Consider the following 25,687-nt stretch of genomic DNA (forward strand, 5'->3'; position numbering starts at 1 on the left):
GCTTCCAGTTAATTCGTATGCTGACTCTTTAGAGTCATTGGTCAAGGCCAGGTGCGGTGGCTCATGCCTGCAATCGCAGCACTTTAGAAGGTCAAGACAAGAGATCACTTGACCTTCTAGGTCAACAAGACAGGAGTTCGAGACCAGCCTAACCAACATGGTGAAACCCTATCTCGACTAAAAATACACAAATTAGCTGGGCATGGTGGCAGGTGCCTGTAATTACAGCTACTTGGTAGGCTAAGGCAGGAGAATTGCTTGAACCCAGGAGGCGGAGGTTGCTGTGAGCAGAAATCACGCCACTGCATTCTAACCCGGGTAACAGAGCAAGAGTCTGTCTCAAAAAAAAAAAAAAAAAAGTCATTGGCAGCAAACTGCAGTCAGCCCACTGCCTGTTTTTTTATTTTATTTTATTTTCCTGCCTATTTTTGTAAGAAAAACTTACTGAAACATAGCTAAGCTCATTTTCTATGTGGCTGCTTTTGCACTCCGGTAGCAGAGTTGATTAGTTGCAGCAGAGGCTGCTGTGGTGTTAAGCCTCAACTTGTTACTGTCAGGATGTTTACAGAAAAAATGTGCCAACCTCTGGTGTAGAACATGGGCCCTGCCTGGCTCCAACCCGTCCTCTTCCTTGCATACTTGTCCTTTTCCTGACACCATGGGGACAAAGTCTCAAATCAAAATCAATGGAAAAATTCTGTCTTTCTCCTTCCTAAACTTCACCAAAGGTTGGCTCTCTTCTGACTACTGTCTCTGTCTCCTTGCCTTCTGTGATCCTGTACTTCCTTGTAGACTTCTATCTGACTTCTTTGATTCTATATCCTTTGTGGGCTTCTCTTCCCCTGGCCACCTTTAAGATAAGTGTATTCTAGGGTTGTCCTTGGACCACTGGTCTCAGTATATTTACCCTGCCATGCCCCAAAACTCTTCTCAGGTGGACCAAGTTTCACTTGGCCATAAGCACAGTTCACAAGACAGAAAGACAAATTCACCTCTAGGTAAGCCATCCAAGGTTAATGACTTTAGGGGTTCATTCCCTTGGCTGAAACAATACTGATACCTTAACATCTAAATGGACTGCTTGGTTTTCTTCCTCTGGCCACTGAATTAGTCAATATCACCACTGAGCAAACAACTGAAGGGTAGAACGATCACTTAGTAAACAACCAATAAAACGCATCATAGCCTAGTGGTCAATCATGCAGGCTCTGGAGTTAGATTACAAGGTATAGTTTTAAAGTTCTTATTAGCTATGAAAACTTGGGTAAGTAGATTAACTTATGCTTCAGCTTCTACTTCCATAAAAATGGGCATAAGGAGCTCAACACTGCTAATCATCAGGGAAATGCAAATCAAAACTATACTGAGAGTGGCCAGGCACGATGGTCACACCTGTAATCGTAGCACTTTGGGAGGCCAAGGCGGGCTGATCACCTGAGGTCGGGAATTCAAGACCAACCTAACCAACATGGAGAAACCCCATCTCTACTAAAAATACAAAATTAGTTGGGCGTGGTAGCACATGCCTGTTATCCTAGCTACTTGGGAGGCTGAAGCAGGAGAATCACTTGAACCAGGGAGGTGGAGCTTGTGGTGAGCAGAAATCCCACTATTGCACTCCAGACTGGGTAACAAGAGCCAGACTCCATTTCAAAAAAAAAAAAAACTATTATGAGATATCATCTTGCTCCATTTAGAATGACTATCAAGAAACCAAAAGAAAACAAGTTTTGGCAAGGATGTAGAGAAAAGTAAACCCTTACTGCTGGTGGGAGTGTAAATTTGTATAGTCATAATGGAAAACGTATGAAGTTTCCTCACAAAATTAAAAATGGAACTACCATATGATCCAGGAATCCTACCACACGGTATACCTCCAAAGGAAATGAAATCAGTATGTCAAAGAGATATCTGCACTCCTATATTTATTGCAGCACTATTCACAATAGCCAAGACAGGGGATCAACTTAAATGTTCATCAGTGAATGAATGGATCAAGAAAATGTGGTATGTATACATAATGGAATACTATTGAGACATAAAAAACAGAATGAAACCCTGCCATTTGTGATAACGTGGTGAGTCCAGAGGAATTACATTAAGTGAAATAAGGCAAGCACAGAAAGACAAATACCACATCATCTCACTTACACATAGACTAAAACATTGTTCTCATGGAAATAGAGAATAGAATAGAAACTATGAGAGGATGAGGAGGATGGAGGGAGAAGAGGACAGTGAGATTAGTCAACGGGTCCAAGGGTACAGTTAAATAGAAGGAATATGTCTGATGTTCTATTGCATAGCAGCGTGACTAGAGTTAACAATAATATACTGTGTATTTCAAAATAAGAAGAAGAGAGGTTTTTTAATATTCTCATAATGAAAATATAATAAATTAAGCTGTTAGATGTGCTAATTACCCTGACTTCATTTTTACACATTTATAAATGTATCAAAATACGTTGTACCCCATAAATATGTAAAATTGGTATGTCAATCATAAATTTAAGAAAATAAAATGGACATAAGGTATCAGAATTAATACATTTATTATTAAAGTATAGTAAACATGACCAAGTGTGGTGGCTAAAGCCTGTAATCCCAGAACTTTGGGAGGTCAAGGCGGGTGGATCACCTGAGGTCAGGAGTTTCAGACCAGTCTGGCCAACATGGTGAAACCCCATCTCTACTAAAAATACAAAAAAAAAAAAAAAAATTATCTGGGCATGGTGATGGGGGCCTGTAATCCCACCTACTCAGGAGACTGAGGCAGGAGAATCACTGGAACCCAGGAGGCTGAGGTTGCAGTGAGCTGAGATAGCATCATTGCACTCCAGCCTGGGCAACAAGAGCAAAACTCCATCTCAGAAAAAAAAAATATAGTAAAACGCATCACACAAGTTATTAGCACTGGCATCCCTAAATCTTAGCTTGTTTTGGGAGTGATATGCTTATTCCTTACTTTAAAATAGGCACAATAATACCAACTTTCCATAGTTGCTGTAAAGTCCAAAGAAAAAGTTTCTAAAATGCCTACCATAAGAATTAGCATGTCATTAGCACTGAAATTTGTAGGTTCAAAAGTATATACATTAAAATTTTTCTTCGAATCAGATTTTCAGAATAAATTATGCATGCTATTTTCTGCTTCTTTCTCTCCTAGCAGGAAAGAAGAGTTAGATTAGACTTTGTGTCTTTCCAGTTCAGCTTTCAAGACTACATTTTATTCTACTGAATTGTGCTTTTGGAGGGAAGCATTCTTTCTGTTCTCTTTTCTCATCACAGTCACAGCATACAACCAAGATGCTTGGCCAGATGAGTGGCCTTAGGTGGCTTTTTGGATATGATTTGTACCCCAGTATTCTCAAACTTTAGCATGTAGTGCTTGTTAAATCACAGATTCTTGGGCCCCTTTTCCAGAAATTCCAATTCAGTAAGTCTGAGGTAAAACCCCAAAATTCTATAAATTCTCTAGTGATCCTGATACTGCTGGTCCAGGTACTATGCTTTTAGTAGCATTGGTCTACACAGACAAGTTGAAGTGGCTGTAGGTAATCTGAATCTATGTCAAATAAATATTGTCAAACAACTCACAATGAATTGGGCATCAACATTTACCAATATAGGCAGAAAATACTCACACTGCCATTACACGATACATAATTCTAGGACCGTAACAATACAAACAACAAACATTTATTGAGTTTTGACTATGTGCCACAATTTTTTCTAAGGCCTTTACGCATGCTAAATTTATTTTTTACATTTTTATTTTATGACAGTATTTAAAAAACTAACAATAGCATTGTCTGGATCATGTCTATGACCATCTTATACTGACATTCAAACTAATCACTCTTAGTTTTGTTTGTAGCCATTAGCAGCAAGAAGTATGATTTGGTTGTCAAGAGCTATGACAGGCTAGGCGCAGTGGCTCATGCCTGTAATCCGAACACTTTGGGAGACCGAGGTGGTGGATCACCTGAGGTCAGGAGTTCAAGACCAGCCTGGCCAACATGATGAAATCCCATCTCTACTAAAAATATAAAAATTAACCAGGTATGGTGGTGGGAACCTGTAATCCCAGCTACTCGGGGAGGCTGAAACAGGATCACTGGAACCCAGGAAGCGGAGGTTGCAGTGAGTGGAGATCGCACCATGACATTCCAGTCTGGGTGATAGAGCAAGACCCTGTCTCCAAAAAAAAAAAAAAAAGCTATGGCAAAATGGCAAAGGTAAACTTCATATGCCCAAGATGTACCCAGCTCAGGGATGGTCAAATGGAGCTCTGTGTGAACAAAGGTTTGGAAGAATCAACTGTTCAAAGAGAGAAAAGCAGTGGAGAATTGAGGCCTCCTATGATACATGGTCTAGGTATACCAAACTCAGAAGAACCTAAGTTGTGTAACATATTGAGCAACAAAATTATATGATCTAATATTATTTTATTGGTTTTGTAGTTTTGTTTGTATGTAATTTTGTAAATTTGTTTTTGTTCTTTTTTGTATAGAAATATTTCAGTGTATAAAAGATGATACACGATATAATATAGCTTATGCTGTAATTGCTTAATAACATAAGTAATTCATTAAAAGTAATTTAAGTCAACATTAGAGGCACCTAAGAAATATTATAGCTTCCCTCAAGAAAGCTCCATGTGTGGCTCAAGTTTGAGAAGCTCTATATTATACTTTTCACTGAATAGTCTCTCAGTGATTCTCAACTGGGGTAATTTTGCCCCCGAGAGGACATTTTTCAACGTCTGTAGACACTTGGTTGTCACAAACTGAGGGTTGCTACTGGGATCTAGTGGATAAAAGCCAGGCTACTGCTAAATATCCCACAATATGTACAAGATATCCCCTCACAACACAGAGTTTTCCAGCCTAAAATCTCAATAGTGTCAAGGTTTAAAAACCGTGGTCTATCTTTCCCTTTCATCAATTCATAGCAATAGGAGGGAGTACATGAATTACAGATACTTTTCAACTTAGGAAATTTACAAACTTGCTTAGAAGAAAAAACAGGCACGAAATAATTAGAATATTATAAAGATGGGTACTACAGATTCAAAGGATTTAAAGAAGGACTTCAGAAGCCAACTAATACTGTGTCCCATATAACATACTAATTTCCTGTAATGGGAGCACCCGAGCCTGTTCATGTAACCTCTTTTTGAATTCCCATAATGATGAGAAGAAGTTCATTACCACCTAAGGCAAAAAGCCAATCTCATTTTTGGGACAATTCATGTTAGTGTTAAAAAATTAACTCTTGAATTAGGCCTCAAAACATGCCATCCTATAAGCTTCAGCTTTTGGTACTAATTTTGCCCTCCAGTGTAAGAGCCCCAGTCACTTTTTGACTAGAGCTACTACAAAGTTTGTTCATTTTCTTTTACGTAGATGAGCAGTTGGTTTCTCAAACCTATCTGTAGAAGTTTTATTTTTGTTTACTTTAGTTCCAGTTTCAGGTCTGTCATTTGGAAACTATTTTATTTTTTCAGATGGAGTCTTGATCTGTCACCCAGGCTGCAATGCAATGGCACGATCTCGGCTCATGGCAACCTCCGCCTCCTGGATTTGAGCAATTCTCCTGCCTCAGCCTCTTCAGTAGCTGGGACTACAGGTGCACATCACCATGCCCAGCTAATTTTTGTGCTTTTAGTAGAGATGGGGTTTCACCACGTTGGCCAGGCTGGTCTTGAACTTTTAACCTCAGGTGATCTTCCCACCTTGGCCTCCAAAAGTACTGGGACTTACATATGTGAGCCACCGCATCTGGCCTATTTTATTTTTCTAACCAATTAGAAATGTTTTCCTGCTTTAATTCCATCCCACTTTAAAATCTATAACATAAGCAGATTTTGATCTCCACAATTCTGTCAGCTCAAAAAGATCTTTCATTTCATATAGGAATTGAAGGTAATATTTACTTTTTATCATTTGGAGATGGGGAAGAATTCAGTATTGTAAAAAAAAATTTGAACGCAGTTTTACAAAGTAGAGACTTATTAAGTACCAGTGATGAACATGGTTTTTCATTGTGTCATTCAAAAGACATTTACTCCACATTTCCTATGTGCCAGGCACTGTGCTAGGTGTCATGAGTAGCAATACAGGTAGAGAAGACGTAATCTATGCATTCAAAGAATGTGTAAGTTCATTTACCTATTCAAACGTGACTCTCCACAAAAAGGTTAAGGACATTCTGAAGGTCATAAATGGGATCTTTTAAGTTTTCTTTATAGATCTGCTTTAGTTTTTAAAGTTGGTGTATTAATGCTTCTTATTTAAAAAAAAATTCTAACAGTGTCATTCCCAGTTTTTAAGAAATGACTAATATGGCTTTACGCAATCTGATCATTTGAACTTTCAAAGGTTTGAAATGTCTTTGAGCCGTTCTTATGTGACTGGGTCCTCTGTTTATTTTCATAGCAACTATCGGCAACTGAGAACCCCAATGTGGCACACCATCCAAAAGATTCTGCTCAAGAGACAGTTTTTATTCAGTGTTCAATGTTCTAGAGGCTAGCAGAGTGCCTAGCTTATGGTGGGTGTGCCCAAATATTTGTTTAATGAATAAATACAACAATAAACAGATGAACCTATTAGCCTATCCTGTTCTTTCCTCTAAAATTTTACAAACTTACTATCTGTGCCATAGTTGAGACAGTAATCACATGGGACTTTACATTGTCATTTTTATATTTCATTTGTTATATTTTATCCATCCTAAATGGATTGCAATTTTCTTATGATTGCTCTACAGCATCTCTCACAAATCTATATTACTGCTAAATAAAAAATATATATATATATATTTTGAGGCAGGGTCTCTCCTGTCACTCAGCCTGGAATGCAGTGGTATGATCATGGCTCACTGTAGCCTCAACCACCCAGGCTCAGGTGATCCTCTCACCTCTGCCTCCCAAGTAGCTGGGGCAACAGGCATGCTCCATCACACCTGGCTAATTTTTGTATTTTTTGTAGAGATGGGATTTTTCCACGTTGCTCTAGCTAGTCTTGAACTCCTGGACTCAAGTGGTCAACCCGCCTCAGCCTCCCAAAGTGTTGGGATTACAGGCATGAGCCACCACCACCAAGCTAAATGAAATGTTTTTTAATATAAGCTATTATTACTTTGCTCTTTCTTTCTTTATCTCTTTCTCAATTAACTAAAGTACATGAAAACGTATTTTTAAATATTTATTGAATAAAGTTGTATTCTTTATCTTAATTTTAAGAGATGAGTTAAACAGTTTCAACACAAAAGCAAACAAAACCTACAACAAGTTAAATTTAATCACAAGTTGTCTTTAGCTTTGTGTGAGGTTTTGAAAAGGAACAATATTACCTCTATCTAAGCTAAATACTCTTAACAGTCTTCCTATAGCTCTATGACTGCCCAACAAAGATGAGGAGGTAGAAGCAGAGGAGGAGAAAATGGGGAGTTGCCTGGGGAAAGAAAAGCATCTAGTCCAAGGGATTTCAACAACCAATATAGTAAAACCTGAAGGAGAAAACTGCCAATCTGGAGAAAACGCTTACCTTTGCATCCCTCACAGGTCAGTGCATTATAGTGGTATCCAGAGGCTCTGTCTCCACAAACAACACACAGCTCATCCCCTTTGATTCTCCCTGCTGATGCGCCCATGCGGGGCTTCTTTGTTACAGGCATCTCTGCTTCCTCAGTCTCTCCCTGGTAGAGAGTCTCAGCTGGCATTCGCCTGAGTTCATACATTCCAGGAGAGTACCACTCTTCAGGCTGCTGGGGGTAGAAACCCAGGTTGGAATAATAGGATGATGAGGAAATCTGTGGTTGAACTTGGGGAAACTGAACATTGCTGTATTGTGAGTATGGCTCCACTTCCAGGTTCTGTCCCAGAGGACCTGCCACTTGTTCTGTTAAAACACCTGAACAAAAGTGACAATAAAACTGGAATGAATGTCATCATTCTGGAAATTAGACAGGCAGTTTAGCATAATGGTTAGGAGTGTGGGCTCTAAGAAAAGACTGAAACATTTAACTACATAAAAATTTACACCTTTTTACAGTATACACATAATATAATTAAATGACAAATTAAAAACTCAGAAAAATATCTGCAACATAGAGGACAGACTCATCATTAATGTATAAAGAGCTCTTGAAAGCCAATAAGAAAATATTTGAGAACCTATGGAAAAAAGGATAAAGGAAAAGAATCGTCAATTTTAAAAATAAAAACATGAGTGTTTTGTAAACAGAACAATGTACTCATCTTTGTCAATAATTAAATTTAAATTGAAACTAAAACACTACAGTTTTCATCTTCAAATGTGAGAGGATTTAAAAAGTTTCATAATACATACTGTTAGGAAAATAAATATTTTGGGGGGAAAATTTGTCAATATTTTCCAGTTTTTTTAAACTTCAGTGTCCTTTTAACCCAGCATAAATTTTCCACTGCTTGAAAATTTATTTCAGAAATATGCTTAAACCTCTATGAAAAAGTGTTTTGTAAAAATATTCACTTGTAGCAAATTTGCAAGAGCCATAAATTAGAAACAATCTAAATATTCATCCATAGGAGTCTACTTAAATAAATTTGTTACATCCATACACTGAAACATTAAGTAGATGTAAAACGATTATTTAGATTTCTATGTGCTGATATGGAAAAGTTTCTACAATATGGTGCTATATGAAAAAAGTAAGCTACAGAACAATGTGTATATTCACTTGGGTATTAAAGAAATGCTGTGTGTGTGTGCACACACACGCACGCATGCACAAAGGCAAATTTCTGCATGATACAAAAGAAAGTAGGTGGTAGTGACTGTGAGAGGTGGCATATTTACATTATATTCTGGAATAGAAGACTGCGTAATTTTTTTAGCGTTTGTAATTTTTGTCATGTGTATATGTATGTATTATTTTAATCATTGTAAAACACAGGAGGAGCTTAAAAAAAAAGAATGCAGTGCCTGCAATCTATCTACTGGATTCAAATTCTTGCTCTGTTACTTACAATCTGTGTGCAGTTGGCAATTCCTTAATGTCTTTAAGTTGCAGTTTTCTCCTAATAAAACAGAGAATAATAGTACCTACCTCACTGGGTTGATGTAAGGATTATATGAGATAATGTGTGCCAAGTGCTTTGCTAAATGTTTGGCGCACAAGAAGTGCTTGATACATTATAGCTGACTTAAAATAGGAATAATAATTATTATTCTTACTACCATCACTTTTAAAGGAGCCCCTTATTTAGAAAACCTCTAGGTAATAGAAAACCATCAGGTTATGAAAATGCTTCTATTTCCTGAAAACATCAACTATGGCTCTTTAGAAAATAGAAATATTTAAATTATGCAAATGCTGAAAAAATATACATAAATAAGAGATAGGAAAGTTTACAAATGTCTCTCACTCTTCAAAGTGTTGTCAGATAATTTTAGACCAAAATTCCAACTCCATCTCTGATGAACCATGGGACTTTGAGCAAATTATACAAACTATTGATAAACCTCAGTTTTCATGGCAGCAGGCTTGGGATGATAACATCAATATCAAGGGATAGGCTGAGGATTGAGTGAGATTATACAGATTCACAGTTCCTTATCTGAAACGCTTGCAGTCATATGTGTTTTAGAATTCAGAATTTTCTGGATTTTAGAACAGAATACAGTGCTATTTATATCCCCCCCAGCGCAGTCTGGAACAGAACCCAGAATCAAATACAGCAATATTTTCCACAGTGAAACTAATGAATATTCACAGTAAGTGCAATACGTAAAGACCATAAATAGTTTCACATTCATTCAGGTCAGGTTCTGTCACCAAAATAAGTGTGTGGCAAACTTTTAGAAAAACATGGTTTTTCGGGGCCTTGGGGATTTAGAATTGGCAATTAGGGATTGTGGACTTATGCATGTATACATGAAGAATGAATGCTCTTTGCTGTGCTCAAAAGATGGTTGAAATGATTACTATAATTATTATGATTACTATATTTTGCAGAAAATTTTTATAGAGTTCTTCCTAGTGGCAGGCACTTGCATATTCTCATTTATTTCTCACAAAACCCTATGAGATAGGTAACATTATTATCCCCTACTTACAAATGAGTACCATGAAGCACAGAGAAGTTAAGCAACTTTACATCTACCTACCTAAATAGATGAGATGTGAGCTCTAGAAGTCTAATCTCAAAGCTCATGCACTGAATTGCTGCTCTCTGGGGGTAATTTCAGGTGTGTGATGCTTCAAAACATGATAGTCAAAGCCTTTTTCTCCTTCCTCCTACTCGCGTTTGTAACCCCCTTCTCGGCCTCTGCTTGCACATAACCTATAACTGGGCCCGCAAGCTTCTGCATGTCCCTACCCTTGCTTTCTTTTCCAGCCACTTTCTGCGTTCTGATGTCTCTCTTTCTTGAATGTGCCTTGATGCTTCCAGACTCAGGACTTCTCCCACTTGCTGCTTCCTGAGCCTGGAATGGTTCTCAACATAGCCAACCCCTCCCAGGGCTTCATCTCACTAATGTCACCTATCTCTAAATTCCCTGTAGGTATTGCTTCTCTTGGGAAGTTTTCCCAATAGAAGAGGTCTCTAGGTCCCTGGGAGTCATGTTCCTGAATCTAGTTATATGGCATTTAAAAACCATTACTTACGCTACCTGGGTCTCCCTCTGTTCATCTGTAAAGAGAAGACTCCATCCTAGATAATCTTCTAGTTCTTTATATCTAAAAGTCTCCATAAGTATGTGACTAATAGCTTATGAACATTAGAATTCAGGGCTTTTCTACACTGGCAAAGTGCAGAATATACATATTACATGTTGAAAAGAACACTTTCTGCATTAACCCAGGAAATGAATGACAGAGCACATGGTACACAGTATCTGTACAAAAATCAATTTCCTTTCCTTCTGTCTGACTTATCCATATAAAAACAACATAAAATGAGTATATCTAGCAGTTAAACATTTTAGAAATGGTTCTTTGTCTTATGACCACAAAATGGAAGGGGAAAAATATGGAATTATTACACAAAAAGAAAAGATAAAATATAAGCAAAATCCTGATCTATTTCATCACCAAATACTATGAAAATTTCTGGAGTGAACAGAATTGGAAATAACTAAAAAGTATTAAAAGCGTTAGTTTCACTTACACCTAGATTTTGTCCTCCAACCTATCTTATTCCCTTAACTCCCCTTCCTCCCTCAGCCCAGTTTCTCTCTGCCACAGGGCTAGTAAGAATTAAGTAATTTGCCCAGGGTCAAAACCCAATAGTATCTGGATTCTGTAGAATCCAAGGAAATGTGTATTTTTTTTCTCCTCACATGATAATTCTAAAGTCTCTAAGCATTATTTCAACAAAACAAATATTTTCATAATCAAGAAACACAATGGAGTCCAACTCAAGTTAGATAATGGTAACACTGTCATATCACTCCTTGGAATGACTTAGATCAAAATGGAGAGCTTTCACAGAGATATAGATAATATTATGCTAAAACAGTAGAACATCAGTAAAAACATGAGAACAGTACACAATAATATTAAATAATACTTCTATTCTTGGCTGAGTGCAGTGGCTCATGCCTATAATCCCAGCATTTTGGGAGGCCAAGGCGTGTGGATTACCCGAGGTAAGGAATTCGAGACCCACCGGACCAACATGACAAAACCTTGTCTCTACTAAAAATACAAAAATTAGCTGGGCATGGTGGTAGGCGCCTGTAACCCAACCGCTCAGGAGGCTGAGTCAGGAAAATCACTTGAACATGGGAGGCAGAGGCTGCACTGAGCCAAGATCATGCCATTGTACTCCAGCCTGGGTGACAGAGCGAGACTCCATCTCAAAAAAAAAACAACAAAAAAAAACACTTCTATTCTCAAAGCACATCCACTTCTAGTATTTCATAGTGTGTCCCCTAAATCTCCACAAATAGAGAGGTAATTACAAAGGCACCTTACAACCAAAGAACCAGCATGGCCAACATATTCCAAAATGGTTGGACTTCCACCATTAACTGACTGTGACATCTTAACTGCCTAAGCTTTTTCTATTTCAGTGTCTTCTGTAAGATGGGACTGTTCCTATCTCAGAAGGTAATTCTGAATATAAAATATGGTTGTTGAGAAGCAGTTTCGGTAAGTTGAGTGTCATTAAAAGACATGTTGTTTTCTAAAGAACCTAGCAAAATCATTTTAGTGATAGTTAATTGATAGTTAATAAGTAATTGTTAACACATAGTCTGTCTTGATGATGTAGTATTAGGATAGTGCTTTCATTACAAATATATATTTATAAACATATGCTCACGCTCTCTCTCTCTCCCTCTTTCTCTCTCTCTCTCTGTGTGTGTGTGTGTGTGTGTGTGTGTGTGTGTGTGTATGATAAAAAACACTTGTTATTCAGCAGTCACTGTGTTAGGGTGTGAGGATATGAAAGTAAAAAAGACACATATAAAGGCTCAGCCTTTCTCTTGTTTGTGTGTTTTGGGAATTGGGGATGTCTAGGGTTGGGACAAAAATGAGTAAACAAGTAAGCAACTACACATTGTCTGACAGAAAATAAGATGTGGAGGGAGTAGAGGCAGTTCGACTTTAGAGTATGCTTTCTGAAAAGGTAAATTTATTTCTATTTTGATACAATTTAAAAGGGAAAACACATATTAAAATTTAGATTTAGGAATTTTTATTTTGGAAATAGTTATGAAAGAGCATGATAATTAGGATTCCTTTGTGACAGTTCTCCATGAGAGTTTAGGGAAGAGTTCTGAAATGAGAACACATGGATGGACTCCAGGGGAATCTGAGAAGCCCTGAGAAGAAAGTAAAATTCTTCTGGATGGACAGTCTCCAGGTTTCAACACCTTCTCTAAAGGAGTGCCATCTGAGGGAGCTTTCTGAGGTGACAGAAACGTTCTATACCTGCCAACATGGGAGCCACTAACCACATAAGGATATTGAACCCTTAGAAAGTGCTAGTGATACTAAGAGGCTGAATGTTAAATTTTATTTAATTCTAAATTAAAATTTAAAGTTGAAGAGCCACATGTGGCATATTAGCCAGTGCAGCTCTAAGGAGTGTGGGACCAGAACCACTGTACCCCCAAATGGGAGATCAGGTTTGCATAATGGCAAGGGCACTCTCCCATAATCTCACAGTGAATTTCTGATGCTCCCAAGAAAGCATCCAGGTTATATCGGGTTTTTCATCCCTGGCACAATGCTGACCATAGTAAATGTTTAATGAACGTCTGGTGAACTGCAATATGTGGAAAAATTGCTTTTTCTGCCTTCCTGTATTTCTTAATCCATGGTTTCTTCACTAAATGGCAGGGCTTTACTTGTGGAGTTGTTTGCTGTTCCTGGCATTGGGCCTTTGTGAAGTTAGTGCCTCTCCCTGCCTTGTCAGCTTATCACCTACTCCTAATCACCTACGCCAGGAGGCCTGCCCCAGTTCCCCCAGGTGGAATTCACCTCTTCTACCTCTGTACACACGTCTAATGTGAAACGTATTGGAAGCCCGTACAATCATTTCTTTTGTTTACAGGCTTATCTTCCATGCTGAGCTTGAGATGGTATGAGATACTACCTAAGAGTGCCCTCTGAGCGAACAAATCTGAATTCAATTCACCCACAACTTGTTAGGTATATGAGCCTGAAAAACACATTGAACTTCTTTAAGCTTCTGTTCCTTCCTTTACAAGAAATAATGCAGTGCCTGCATGAGAGGCTGTAATAAAGATGAACTAAGACAAAGAATGTAAGCTGCTTTGTACCTGACACCACATAAACATTCATACCTTTTTGTGATTGTTGTGGTTAGGCCGTGAACTCTTTGAGGGAAAATACTAGATTGCATTTTCTTCTTTACAATCCTGGCATCTAACACAATGCCTGACACATAGTAAATGTTGATTAAATTGAAGTGAATGGAAAATTTGCTTCCCCAGCCTTCCAACTAATTTCTATTTCTAAATACGGTGTCGGTCACTTTTAAACATCACATTTAAACATCACATTTGAACAAAAACATGTTCACAATTATCATTATTATAAAAATTATTCAAATTTTTTCTTGTTGGAAATTTTTTTTTTTTTTTTTTTTTGAGACGGAGTTTCGCTCTTGTTACCCAGGCTGGAGTGCAATGGCGCGATCTCGGCTCACCGCAACCTCCGCCTCCTGGGTTCAGGCAATTCTCCTGCCTCAGCCTCCTGAGTAGCTGGGATTACAGGCACGCGCCACCGTGCCCAGCTAATTTTTTGTATTAGTAGAGACGGGGTTTCACCATGTTGACCAGGATGGTCTCGATCTCTTGACCTCGTGATCCACCCGCCTCGACCTCCCAAAGTGCTGGGATTACAGGTCTTGTTGGAAATTAAAAGATGAGTTTCTGTTTTAAAAAAATATTGAAATATTCTTTACATTTTACTGTGTTTTAATTATAATCTATGTTGTCATTCAGAGAAAACAAAGAGCTTCGGCCTAAAGCTCAACTCTGTGTTCATCTGATTTTTCATAGACTGTTGGGAGAAACCTGCCGTGAAACTCGTTCATTAGCTTGTGTTTTCCAAACTCTTAAATTTCATGAAATATCACTTTACTTCTTGTGGGGCACTCCGATATTTCTGTTCCATTATGTTCTAATCCAGTTTTTAATGTCAGTCACAAAACACTAAATAGATGTTGTGATCCCCTGGGATCTGAGACTTGCCATTTTAAAAACACTGCATTAAATGATGTATATTAAAATGTTTTTCAAGTGTTCATTGATATTAGTTAGAACTGTCTTAACATTTGGTTTGAAATAATGGTGCTAATTTGACATAATATTCTATGAAAAATTTTAGGGGAAACATCCTTAGATTTTCATCCCCTAAAAATATTTGTTTAGAACCCTTTAAAAATCACCCCAATCCAAACTCCCACACTAGTCTTCTGGGTCTGACTGAGCCACCATCTTTGACAGACATCTGTTGCTGTCATTTCCAATCAAAGTCCCCAGATTTCCTCAGTCCAGTTGCAAGAGCTCGACCTGAGAGCACCTGTGAACGGTGTCCTACCTTTCGCAGGCTTCATACTCATCATTTCTGTGAAAAATCCTGGCGGCGTACAGCTGCAGTGAGGACTAATTTGAATTGGATTTTCTAACCCCTGAAACTGCATTACCATTCTTAGCTTATTCACAGCAACTGAAAATGAGACTAGGTAAGGAGTAAGAGAGAGGCCAGAGGTTGTGTGGTTTACTGATTAACTTCATTACAGAGCACAATATTTGTAAATGTTTATGAGAAAAGTCCTCAATGCCAAATTGCCTAGTAAGCTGGAAACCAGTCTCTTAGATAAACATTTTTGGGGAACATTTTTACAATTTAAGAACTTTTAGAGGGTGGGTTTCTGTTCAGTGGCTCTAAAACTGGACTTGGAGGTCAAGTGCCATGCTCTGGGTCCTGACATTTGTTCCCACCAAAAGGTGGCAGAATGGTATAATTTTATAATATCAGGAAGCATTTTAAAGCATAATGCTTGATATGGTTTGGCTGTGTCCCTACGCAAATCTCATCTTGAATTGTAGCTCCCATAATTCCCGTGTTGTGGGAGGGATAGGTAGGAGAAACTCGAATCATGAGGTTGGTTCCCCCATACTGTTCCTGTGGTAGTAAGTCTCACAAGATCTGATGGTTTTGTAAGGGATTTCTCCTTTCACTTGGCTCTCATTCTCTCTTGCCTGCCACCATATACGATGTGCCTTTTGCCTTACCCCATGATTGTGAGGTCTCCCCAGGCATGTGGAACTGTGAGTCCATTAAACCTCTTTTTCTTCATAGATTACCCAATTTCAGGTATGTTTTTATCAGCAGCATGAAAATGGACTAACACAATGCTTAACAGTGTGATGTGTGCAGGCCAGATGACCCGGCCCACTGTTGTATACAGAGTTACAGGTTGAGTTGTTCCCACCCCCAAATTAATACAGGTGCTTCTTGACTTATGATATGGTTACATCCCAATAAACTCATCATAAGTTGAAAACACCATAATTCAAAAAAGCATTTAATGCACCTACCTACCAAACAGCATAGCTTAGCCTAGCCTAACTTATATGTGCTCAGAACACTTACATTAGCCTATAGTTGAACAAAATCATCCAGCACAAAGCCTTTTTATAATAAAGTACTGAATATCTCATGTAATTTATTGAAAATTGCCAGGTGCAGTGGCTTATGCCTATAATCCCAGCACTTTGGGAGGCTGAGGCAGGCGGATCACAATGTCAGGAGATCAAGACCATCCTGGCTAACATGGTGAAAACCCGTCTCTACTAAAAATACAAAAAATTAGCTGGGCATGGTAGCACATGCCTGTGGTCTCAGCTACTCAAGAGGCTGAGACAAGAGAATCACTTGAACCCTAGAGGCAGAGGTTGCAGTGAGCCAAGATCATGCCATTGCATTCCAGCCTGGGCAAAAGAGCAAGACCTCAAAAAAAAAAAAAAAAAAAAGAGAGAGAGAAAAGAAAAGAAAAAAGAAAACTACGCTGAAAGTGTCTCTTTTACACCACTGAAAAGTCTAAAAATAGTAGGTTGAACCATTGTAAGATGAGGAGGTATATATGTTGAAGCCTTAAACCCCAGTACCTCAGAATGTACTTATTTGGAGATAGGCTCATTACAGAGAAAATCAAATTAAAATGAAAGTCCAATATGACTTTTATCCTTATAAAAATTGGAAATTTGGTTACAGAGACAGAAACACAGAGAGGGAAATTGATGTGAAGACACAGAGAGGAGATGACCATCTGCAAGCCAAGCAGAGGGGCCTGGAGCAGATCTTCCACCCACAGCCTTCAGGAAGAGCCAACCCTGCTGACACTTTGATTTTGGACTTCCAGCCTCCAGAACTGTGAGATAATTTCTGTGACATAAGTTACCCAGTCTATGGTACTTTGTTACAGCAGTCCCAGAAAACTAATACATCCAGGTTCTCTTGGCAATTACTGGCTATGTGGACAATGGAAAAATTCCTGAACCATTTTCTGCCTCAGTTTCCTTGGTTGTAAAATGGGGCTGATAACTATACAACCTCCAAGAATTATATGTGATTATTAACTAAAATAATGTTTATAAAATTCTTAGCACAATGGGTGGCTGCCTATCATCATTATGTTTATGTTATGATTGCTCAGCTTTGGACCCATATTCTACCTTGGGTTGCTTATTGAATAGGAATAATTCTATTTTTGATCCTGCAGCATAACTTTTGGACATCAAGCTTCAGTCTATTGGTTGTGTTTTAGAAATGAGGGCTTTGGACTTTGGGAGGCCGAGGCAGGTGGATCACGAGGTCGAGAGATCGAGACCATCCTGGTCAACATTGTGAAACCCCGTCTCTACTAATACAAAAAAATTAGCTGGGCACGGTGGCGCGTGCCTGTAATCCCAGCTACTCAGGAGGCTGAGGCAGGAGAATTGCCTGAACCCAGGAGGCGGAGGTTGTGGTGAGCCGAGATCGCGCCATTGCACTCCAGCCTGGGTAACAAGAGCGAGACTCCGTCTCAAAAAAAAAAAAAAAAAGGAGGGTTTTGGAAGGAGACTCAGTTGATCCAGGGTGGAACTCGAGCACAATGTAGCCAGATGCACTGTGTAATCTTAGGTGAGTTTCTCAGCTTCTGTGGGCCCCATTTGCCTACATCAATAGATGGTAAAACATAGATAATAATTCCTTCCCTACTTAAGTCTGTTTTGAAGATAAAATGAGATAGTAAATATGAAAGCAGTATTAAAAGGCAAAGGTGAGCTGTACAAGTGGAATAATCGTTCCTAAGACATTTCTATAGCCTTCACAAGTTTACAAAGCGGTTCCATATGCATTATCTCATCAGATCTTCACTTGTACCCTTTGAGGGAGGTATTACTTGTGATATCCACTATCTTTAAGCCTATTTTTAAACTCAGTGAGTTTCAGTAATTTGTCTATAGTCATCCCATTAGTAAGGAATGAAGCTGAGACTTTAACCCAGGTCTTCTGACTCAAAATCCCATGGTTGAAAAACTAAGGTACACTTGCCCTAATTGCCAAAAAAGAGGAAAAGAGTGGTGGTCTATGGGTATATTTCAGTTTGAATTGCTTGATCAAGGGTCACCATCTGCAAAGCCATTTTCAGTCCTCCGTTGTTTACTTCTGACCTCATTCTCCCCTCTTCACAATCCAAGAGCTATCCTTGCCTTGAGAGGATCGTAGGTGAAAGAGCTACCCAAAGGATATGAACCTAGATGAATGATTCTGAATTTTCCATTTCAAGAATTCTCCACTGAGTTTTTCACTGGCCAAAATAAATGGACCTGCCTGTTGCCCTCAGAAACATCCATACTAGATAAGAGCAGGATAATTTAGCTGACCCAGGAAACCCTTGTTGCTGAGTGAAATTCACACAGAATATTCTCATAACAAGACTGATTGGATCCCTTTGCATTTCTCTTAGAGATAATCAACTGCCTCATATTATTTTTCCCTAAAAATAGATTTTTTCCCCTGAATAGCTCTGCTGTCTGAAACAGTAGCCACTAGCTATGTTTGGCTATTTATTAGTCTGTTTTCACACTGCTATAAAGAACTACCCAAGACTAGGTAATTTATGAAGAAAAAAGGTTTAATTGACTCACAGTTCTGCATGGTTAGGGAAGCCTCAGGAAACTTACAATTATGGTGGAAGGTGAGGGGGCAGCAAAGCATGTCTTCAAAAGGCAGCAGGAGAGTGAGAAGGGAGAAGCACCAGACACTTATCAAACAACCAGATCTTGTGGGAACTCACTCACTATCACAAGAAGAGTATGGGGAAACCAACCCCATGATCCAATCACCTCCCACCAGGTTCCTCCCTCAACATGTGGGGATTATAATTTGAGATGAGATTTGGGTGGGGACACAGAGTCAAAGCTTATCAGGCTTTTTAAATCAAGTTGAATTAGAGTCAGTTCCTCAGTGACACTAGTCACATTTTAAGCGTTCAATAACTATATGCAAATAATGGCTACTGTATTGGATGAAGAAGATCTAGAACATTTTCTTCATTACAGAAAGTTCTGACAGCACTGTTCTGTATAGTACTCAAGAGCACCGTGACTGTTGTACCTCTCATGCTGAGTGGGGCACCAGCTATGAAGGCATGAAAAAAGGGAGGTCCCAGAGTAAATGTTGGCAATGCTTTTTTTTTTTTTTTTTTGAGAACATTCTTGAGACCATACATGGTCAGCAGACTTTCAAGTAAGATAATCTTATTGAAAGACCTTCCCAGTTGAGAAGGTGAATAGGAGTATACTCTCTTAGGCTGGAGACTTAAATGTTGAATTTTGTTTCCTTGTCCTGATTATATTTCAATTGCCTACTTACTAATTATGATATGTTAAGCAGATTATTTAACATCACTAAATATTCATTTTCTCACCATAAAAAGGGAATAGTAATGGTATCTACCTTATAGGAGTGTTGTGAGAGTTAATTTTAATGGCAAATAGAGTAGTTGTGATGTGCCAGGCATTCTTCTTATCACCTTATTAAATAAGGCAAGTAACTTGCACAAAGTTAAGGAATTTGCCCAAGACCACAGAGTAGTAGATGGCAGAGACTGGAATCAACCCAGGAAATCTGTTAACAAATCTAAAACGTACTTAGCTTGATATCTGACACATGAGTTTCTATAAAGCACCCAAGAAATAGTAGCTGTTGCAAGTTAATACATTTGCAATACGATTTTATAGTCAATCTTTTTCAACTTGGTGCCCTTAAAAATCTGTTTCTTAGTCTTCAAAGTTGGGAGCTAAGGCCTAGGCTGCAGTGGAATCACCCCCAGCTGGCCAGCTCTCTGACTCATTACACACCTTTTCCAAACTCCATATGCCCTAGCTGAAAGAAGCAGTAACCTGCTTTTGTAATAAGAAAAACCTCATTCAATATTTCTTTCCTTCTGTCATTTCTTTACTCCACTAACAAGAGAACCAGAGCTGTGATTCACTGGGAAAGCAAAAACCAAAGTCACAGTGAATTAAATGCCTTAGAGACTACTCACAGCTATCGGAGAACTGTGGAGAAGAAACAGCAGTGACAAAATATTTCAAGTATGCTAAAACAAAGCTTCATTTTATCTGAGCCAATGTATCTCTCCATCTTTTGGAAACTTTCAACTTTAATTCACCCAAGAAGTCAGAACTACATTCACTTGAGTTGAACTCAGTGAGATGGAAAAATACCTGAAATCAAATGTCAGAAATACTCTACAAAACTGCATCTCGAAAGCTTTAATTGTGTTTTAAAACATCTGACTGATTCTGTAACATCTGGAAGATTCTTTTAATTTAAGCATAAGACATTGGGAAGAACTATATTTCAAAGTGAGTGTCTTCTGATGAAAATAAAGTATGAGGAAGCTAAGGAGGGAGGATTGCTTGAGCCCAATAGTTTGAGGCTGCAGTGAGCTATGATTGTGCCACTGCACTCCAGCTTGGGTGACAGAGCAAGGCTCTATCTCTACGAAAATAAAAATAGCACATAAAAAGAAAGAAGTAAAGTACATCCTGAGAAAATGGGCATACACGGCTGAGTGAAGCATAAGACAATGAGAAATAACCAAAGGAAGTGAAAGATAAGTGAGTGGGTTTGTATAGGATCTACCTCCTGACACTTGATAGGCCTCAATCAGAATAGGACACTGTAAAGACTATTAAATACAATTAAATGCAATACAAGACATGGATTCCAAAGCTGTTGTTAGCAATGTAATAATGCAAACATGAGACAGAACATGTGTTCCCTTCCTTAGGGTATCCAGAAATTTATTTACATTTCTTTTTTTTTTTTGGAGACTGAGTCTCACTCTGTCACCCAGGCTGGAGTGCAATGGCGTGATCCCGGCTCACTGCAATCTCCACCTCCTGGGTTCAAGTGATTCTCCTGCTTCAGCCTCCCGAGTAGCTGGGATTACAGGCATGCGCCACCACGCCCAGCTAATTTTGTATATTTAGTAGAGACGGGGTTTCACCATGTTAGCCAGGCTGATCTCGAACTCCCGTCCTCTGGTGATCTGCCCACCCTGGCCTCCCAAAGTGCTGGGATTACAGGCATGAGTCAACTGCACCCGGCCTTATTTACATATTGTTGATTCTTTCTGGCCCCTTGAAAGTTCTTTGCACTCCACAATGCTGAAATAAACAGTACTTCCTTCTTTTAACGAGTGGAATGGTGTTTATCATTTCAACAATTTAAAATATAACAACTGCATTTCAAACTCTGGATTAATTATAATATTTTAGGATACCTTGCAGCGTACAGAGCACTTTCCCACACAGCCCATTCCTTCCTCCCAACAACATGTGAAGTGTGACATTATTATCCCCATTTTACAGAGGCAAAAACTGAAGTTCAGCGAATCTCCCTTGCCTCTGAGATTTCATTTCCTTCTATTTTATTCCTTATTTCCATTCCCAGTGTCACTGTGCTTAGTGAATCAGGAACCACTGTACCGGGAACATTGAGTGTGGGAGGATAAGACGGTACTTTCTTTTGTTTTTCCTGTCTTATTGTTGGAATGCTTTGTTTCTTAATTTAGTCTTTACGTTTTTGTAATTTTTGAGTTTTTAAACCCTAATTTGCTAAAAGTAAATATAGACTTTAGTTAATATGCCATCTGCTATCTTATTCACTGTGTCAAATAGTGGGAAGCTGTGGACTTTGTCATTATTACTTTTTATTATGCATTAATTGCATAAAACCTTGCCTTCTTCATTCATCAGAGACGCCTTATTTAATCCACTAAATTAATCTTTGACCAAGCTTCCTGGCTTGCAGGATCTCCCAGAGGAAAGGAGACGAATCTCTGTGTGGTAACTGTGTCCTTCCACCCCCAGGCCTCTATGTGGATTCAGTTACTGACAGGCTAGATTCCCATCTGGGTTTGTCAGGGATGTCTGGCCACAGAATAAATTAAAGGACCTCAGAGAGGTGATTCCAGCCCCCATCTCTCTAATTCCATTCTGTCCAAGCTTCTTTTCTTCTTTTTCTGGTGATGCTGTGACATCCCTTCAGCCAGTCTCTGACCTGGGCCATAGATGTGGCAGCTGATCATACGTGAGCTCGGATGATGACCACACGCTGACCGCCTGTCATTTCAAGAGCATGCTGCACATCCCTTTGCTTTCTGCCCAGAACTTCTCTAATCCCACAGGAGACAGCTTGGCCTGAGCTCAAAAACAGTCCAGAAGGGCAGGGAGTTAATGTCCCATGGGGTGACGCTCAACTAACGAGAGCCAGGGGCCAGTTAATATTAATATATGCTCCAGTCCCTGACCCCTCCGCTGACAATTCTCTATGCTACTCCCAGTGGCATCAAGTTGGCCTCACCCACAGCAGGGATCTTGACAACTTACCTCTTTGGTTTTCCCTCCTTCCCTGAGGCATCACCCACTCCCTCGCCTCTGCTCCCCCATCACCTCTCACATAAACTGCTTTCACAGAAGTCCTCATTTGGGCTCTGTTTTTTGGAATAAACATTTACAGGGGTGAAGATATTTCCCCTTCACCTTAAGCATAGCCTGTGAAGAGTGAGGTGCCCATGGTCACCTCTAGAAGAAGCTGCAAGTTATCACTGAAAAGGTCATTAGTGTCTCCAGCACCCAATGGTGAGTGCTTGTCAATATTTGTCTTCAGGTCACCTTCTAAATGCCTTAAAGTTGGAATTGAATTATGACCTTTATAATAACCTGCAGTGAAGAGGGCCATGCCCAGGACAACTTTAAAAGGACTTGTTGAGCCGTGTACCAGGTGAGTACCATTGAATCACCACTTCCTGACATGGACAACTGCAACATTTTTATGGACTCAAATGTTTAACCTAGATGGGGTCCCATCTGATTATCCCAGCCTGATAATTATTTTATTCCCAGCCTGATTATCTACTTTTACCATTTGAACTTGAGGGAGTTGCTCAAGGCTGCACAGCTGGTTAACGGGAAAGAGAACTCTCTGGGAAAGCAGTTGTCTACCCCTAAATAAAAAATGAGTAGAGGCCGGGTGTAGTGGCTCACTCCTGTAATCCCCAGCACTTTGGGAGGTCAAGTAGGGCAAATCAGCTGAGGTTGGGAGTTCAAGACCGGCCTGACCAATGTGGAGAAACCCCGTCTCTACTAAAAATACAAAATTGGCCAGGCATGGTGGTGCGTGCCTGTAACCCCAGCTACTTGGAAGGCTGAGGCAGGAGAATCGTTTGAACCTGGGAGGCAGAGGTTGTGATGAGCTGAGATCGCGCCATTGCACTCCAGCCTGGGCAACAAGAGCGAAACTCCATCTCAAAACAAAGCAAAACGGCAATAACAACAACAACAACAAAAAGAAAAACAAGTAGAAGGCAAGGCCCTTCCAAGTCCGTTTCATACTTTGGGCCTCTATACTTGTTATTGTCTTCTCCTGGAATGTTCTCTCTGGCTTCTTGTCTTTCAGGCTGAGCTCAATTGTGGGCTCCTCAAGGGCCTTTCCTGACCATACCACTTAGAACAGCCCATCCCTCCAGATACTAAGGCATCACCCTGTTTTGCTGCTTTCATAGCACATATCACTACCTTGGGATCTTTAGGTCCAAATAAGTATAAAAATGATATTATTTTGCTTATTGATTTATTTACAAGTTTATCGTGAGTTTGTTCTCCACTAGGATCTTGCCTGTCCTATCCCCTGCTTTATTCCAAGGCCCAGCAAATTGTCAGGGCCCAATATTTGAAGAGAAGAAATGACAGCTATCCATAGACTATTCCACTAACCTCATTTGCTGTTTTGAATACACAGTTAACCACTGGAAAAGAGTCCAGCTTTCTGGGTAGTTGAACCCATGGATTAACCCTTCTGAACCCTTGGCATAGCTTAGACCCAGGAGTACTGAGTTAGGCCTGTGGACTACTCATTCATGGTCCAGTCTTTTTTCTGGTACTTTCCACCCTAAGCACATGAAAGGGTCATAGAAGCCATCAATGTCATCATGACACACAAGACTATAGGGAAGGGAAATAAAGGAATCAAATTTTCTTCGTCCTCCCCTTTGGCGTACCTTTAGCTTGGGTATGTTAAGTGAAGTGAGACCGAGGGCCTGGAGGAAAGAGATTTGAAAATAATGCTTAGCCTGTAATCCCAGCTACTTGGGAGGCTGAGTCAGGAGAATCTCTTGAACCAGGGAGTCAGAGGTTGCAGTGAGCTGAGATCGCCCCACTGCACTCCAGCCTGGTGACAGAGTGAGACTTTGTGACAGAAAGGAAGGAAGGAAGGAAGGAAGGAAGGAAGGAAGGAAGGAAGGAGGGAGGGAGGGAGGGAGGGAGGGAGGGAAAGGGAAGGGAAGGAAGGAAGGAAGGAAAAGGAAGGAAGGAAGGAGGGAGGGAGGGAGGATGGAGGGAGAAAGGGAAGAAGGATGGAGGGAGGAAGGGAGGAAGGATGGAGGGATGAAAGGAGAGAGAAAGAAAAGAAAAGAAAAGAAAAATACCTAGACCTGGCTTTACAGCTTACTGGAGAAGCGGAAAAGGTGTCCTAATGGTCACACATGGTAGATTAGCTTGCCAGAAGAGGGAACCAGATAAAGAGTTGAGGAAGCTGCTCTAGCCAAGAATTATAGCTGTGCATTGCAGCTCATGCAGCTTGTGCTACATATTCTCAGAAACCTCAAATGCAGTGTTAGGAAACAGAATAAGAATGTGGTCTGGCAAAAGAGAGAGCAGAGAACCACACCATAAAAGCAGAAGGCACAGTGCTTCCTTACAATTATTTTTAGATGCTTCTAACCTGACGGCATTGTCATAGCTTTTTCTGTATTTACTGACATCTTTTTCACCTTATGGCTGCTGAAGTCACCTTGAAATCTTGTGTGTTTGCTGAAAATTAGGCTAGCTTGTAAGGAAAACCCTACAATTTTTTCTCTGTATACAAATTGGAGCTGAATAGATTGGTTTAGTAATGATGAAGCCTAAGCTCAGAGATCTCAACCAACAATCATAAAATTTTACAACAGGAAATGGCAGTTTTTATTTGAAAAAAAAAAGTGAAACTATCCTTCATCTATGGTATGTGCCAACAATTCTAATAATTCTGTGAGTTCTGATTGCTAGAAGAAAAATTCATTAAGATATTTATACATTGATTTCCTTCTGAGGAACCATAGAAGGGCCAGCAGTCCAGAAGCAAATGATCAAGTGGGTAGACATGGAGGCAGGGCCTCCCACTGCCCTTGACTGTATCTACAGGGTGAAGATAAGCCAACTGGAAGAAATACGATGCAGCAAGTACTTGGAAGAACTGGCATTTAATAAATAATTACCGCTGCCTTTGGTCTCTCGGAGAGTTACTGATCAACATCTGCTTTTTCCCTAAAGCTCTTTTTCCTTTCCCTTCTATTATTTACTACTGGACTCTTATTTATCAAATGCATACTAAATATGCACTGGATAATAAAAGATTAATGAAATATGGTCACTGTCCTTAAATGCATTTGTACTGTGTGGAGGCAGGTAGACATGTCAATAATTATTACATCCCCATAAATAATGACCCCTTTTTGAAAATGGCCTCATCAACTATCACACACTGAAGTGCTAATGACTAATAGGTAACAGCACAAATTATTAACAGCTCATAGGAATATCAGCAACCAAATAAGGGG

General features: G+C 39.5%; 1 protein-coding gene across 4 annotated transcripts in view; it reads right to left on the reverse strand.

Annotated features, from left to right (window-relative positions):
• The window catches only part of NR1H4 (nuclear receptor subfamily 1 group H member 4), an 85,584-nt gene that overhangs the window by 42,083 nt on the left and 17,814 nt on the right, over positions 1-25,687 (reverse strand). For 2 of the 4 annotated variants that reach the window (XM_012469250.2, XM_012469249.2), the window contains exons 1-2: positions 15,067-15,203; positions 7,554-7,919 (exon numbers count right to left, since the gene is read on the reverse strand). In XM_012469250.2, the coding sequence (XP_012324673.1) occupies positions 7,554-7,919; positions 15,067-15,175 (475 nt within the window). In that variant the 5' untranslated portion in view covers positions 15,176-15,203. Of the gene's footprint in view, positions 1-7,553; positions 7,920-15,066; positions 15,204-25,687 lie in introns of those variants that run through there. The other 2 variants (XM_012469252.2, XM_012469251.2) reach the window with 1 other exon arrangement.

The sequence above is a fragment of the Aotus nancymaae genome, unplaced genomic scaffold, assembly GCF_030222135.1.
Source record: "Aotus nancymaae isolate 86718 unplaced genomic scaffold, 86718_ANA_hifiasm-v0.15.2.pri h1tg000016l, whole genome shotgun sequence".
Classification (NCBI taxonomy): Eukaryota; Metazoa; Chordata; class Mammalia; order Primates; family Aotidae; genus Aotus; species Aotus nancymaae.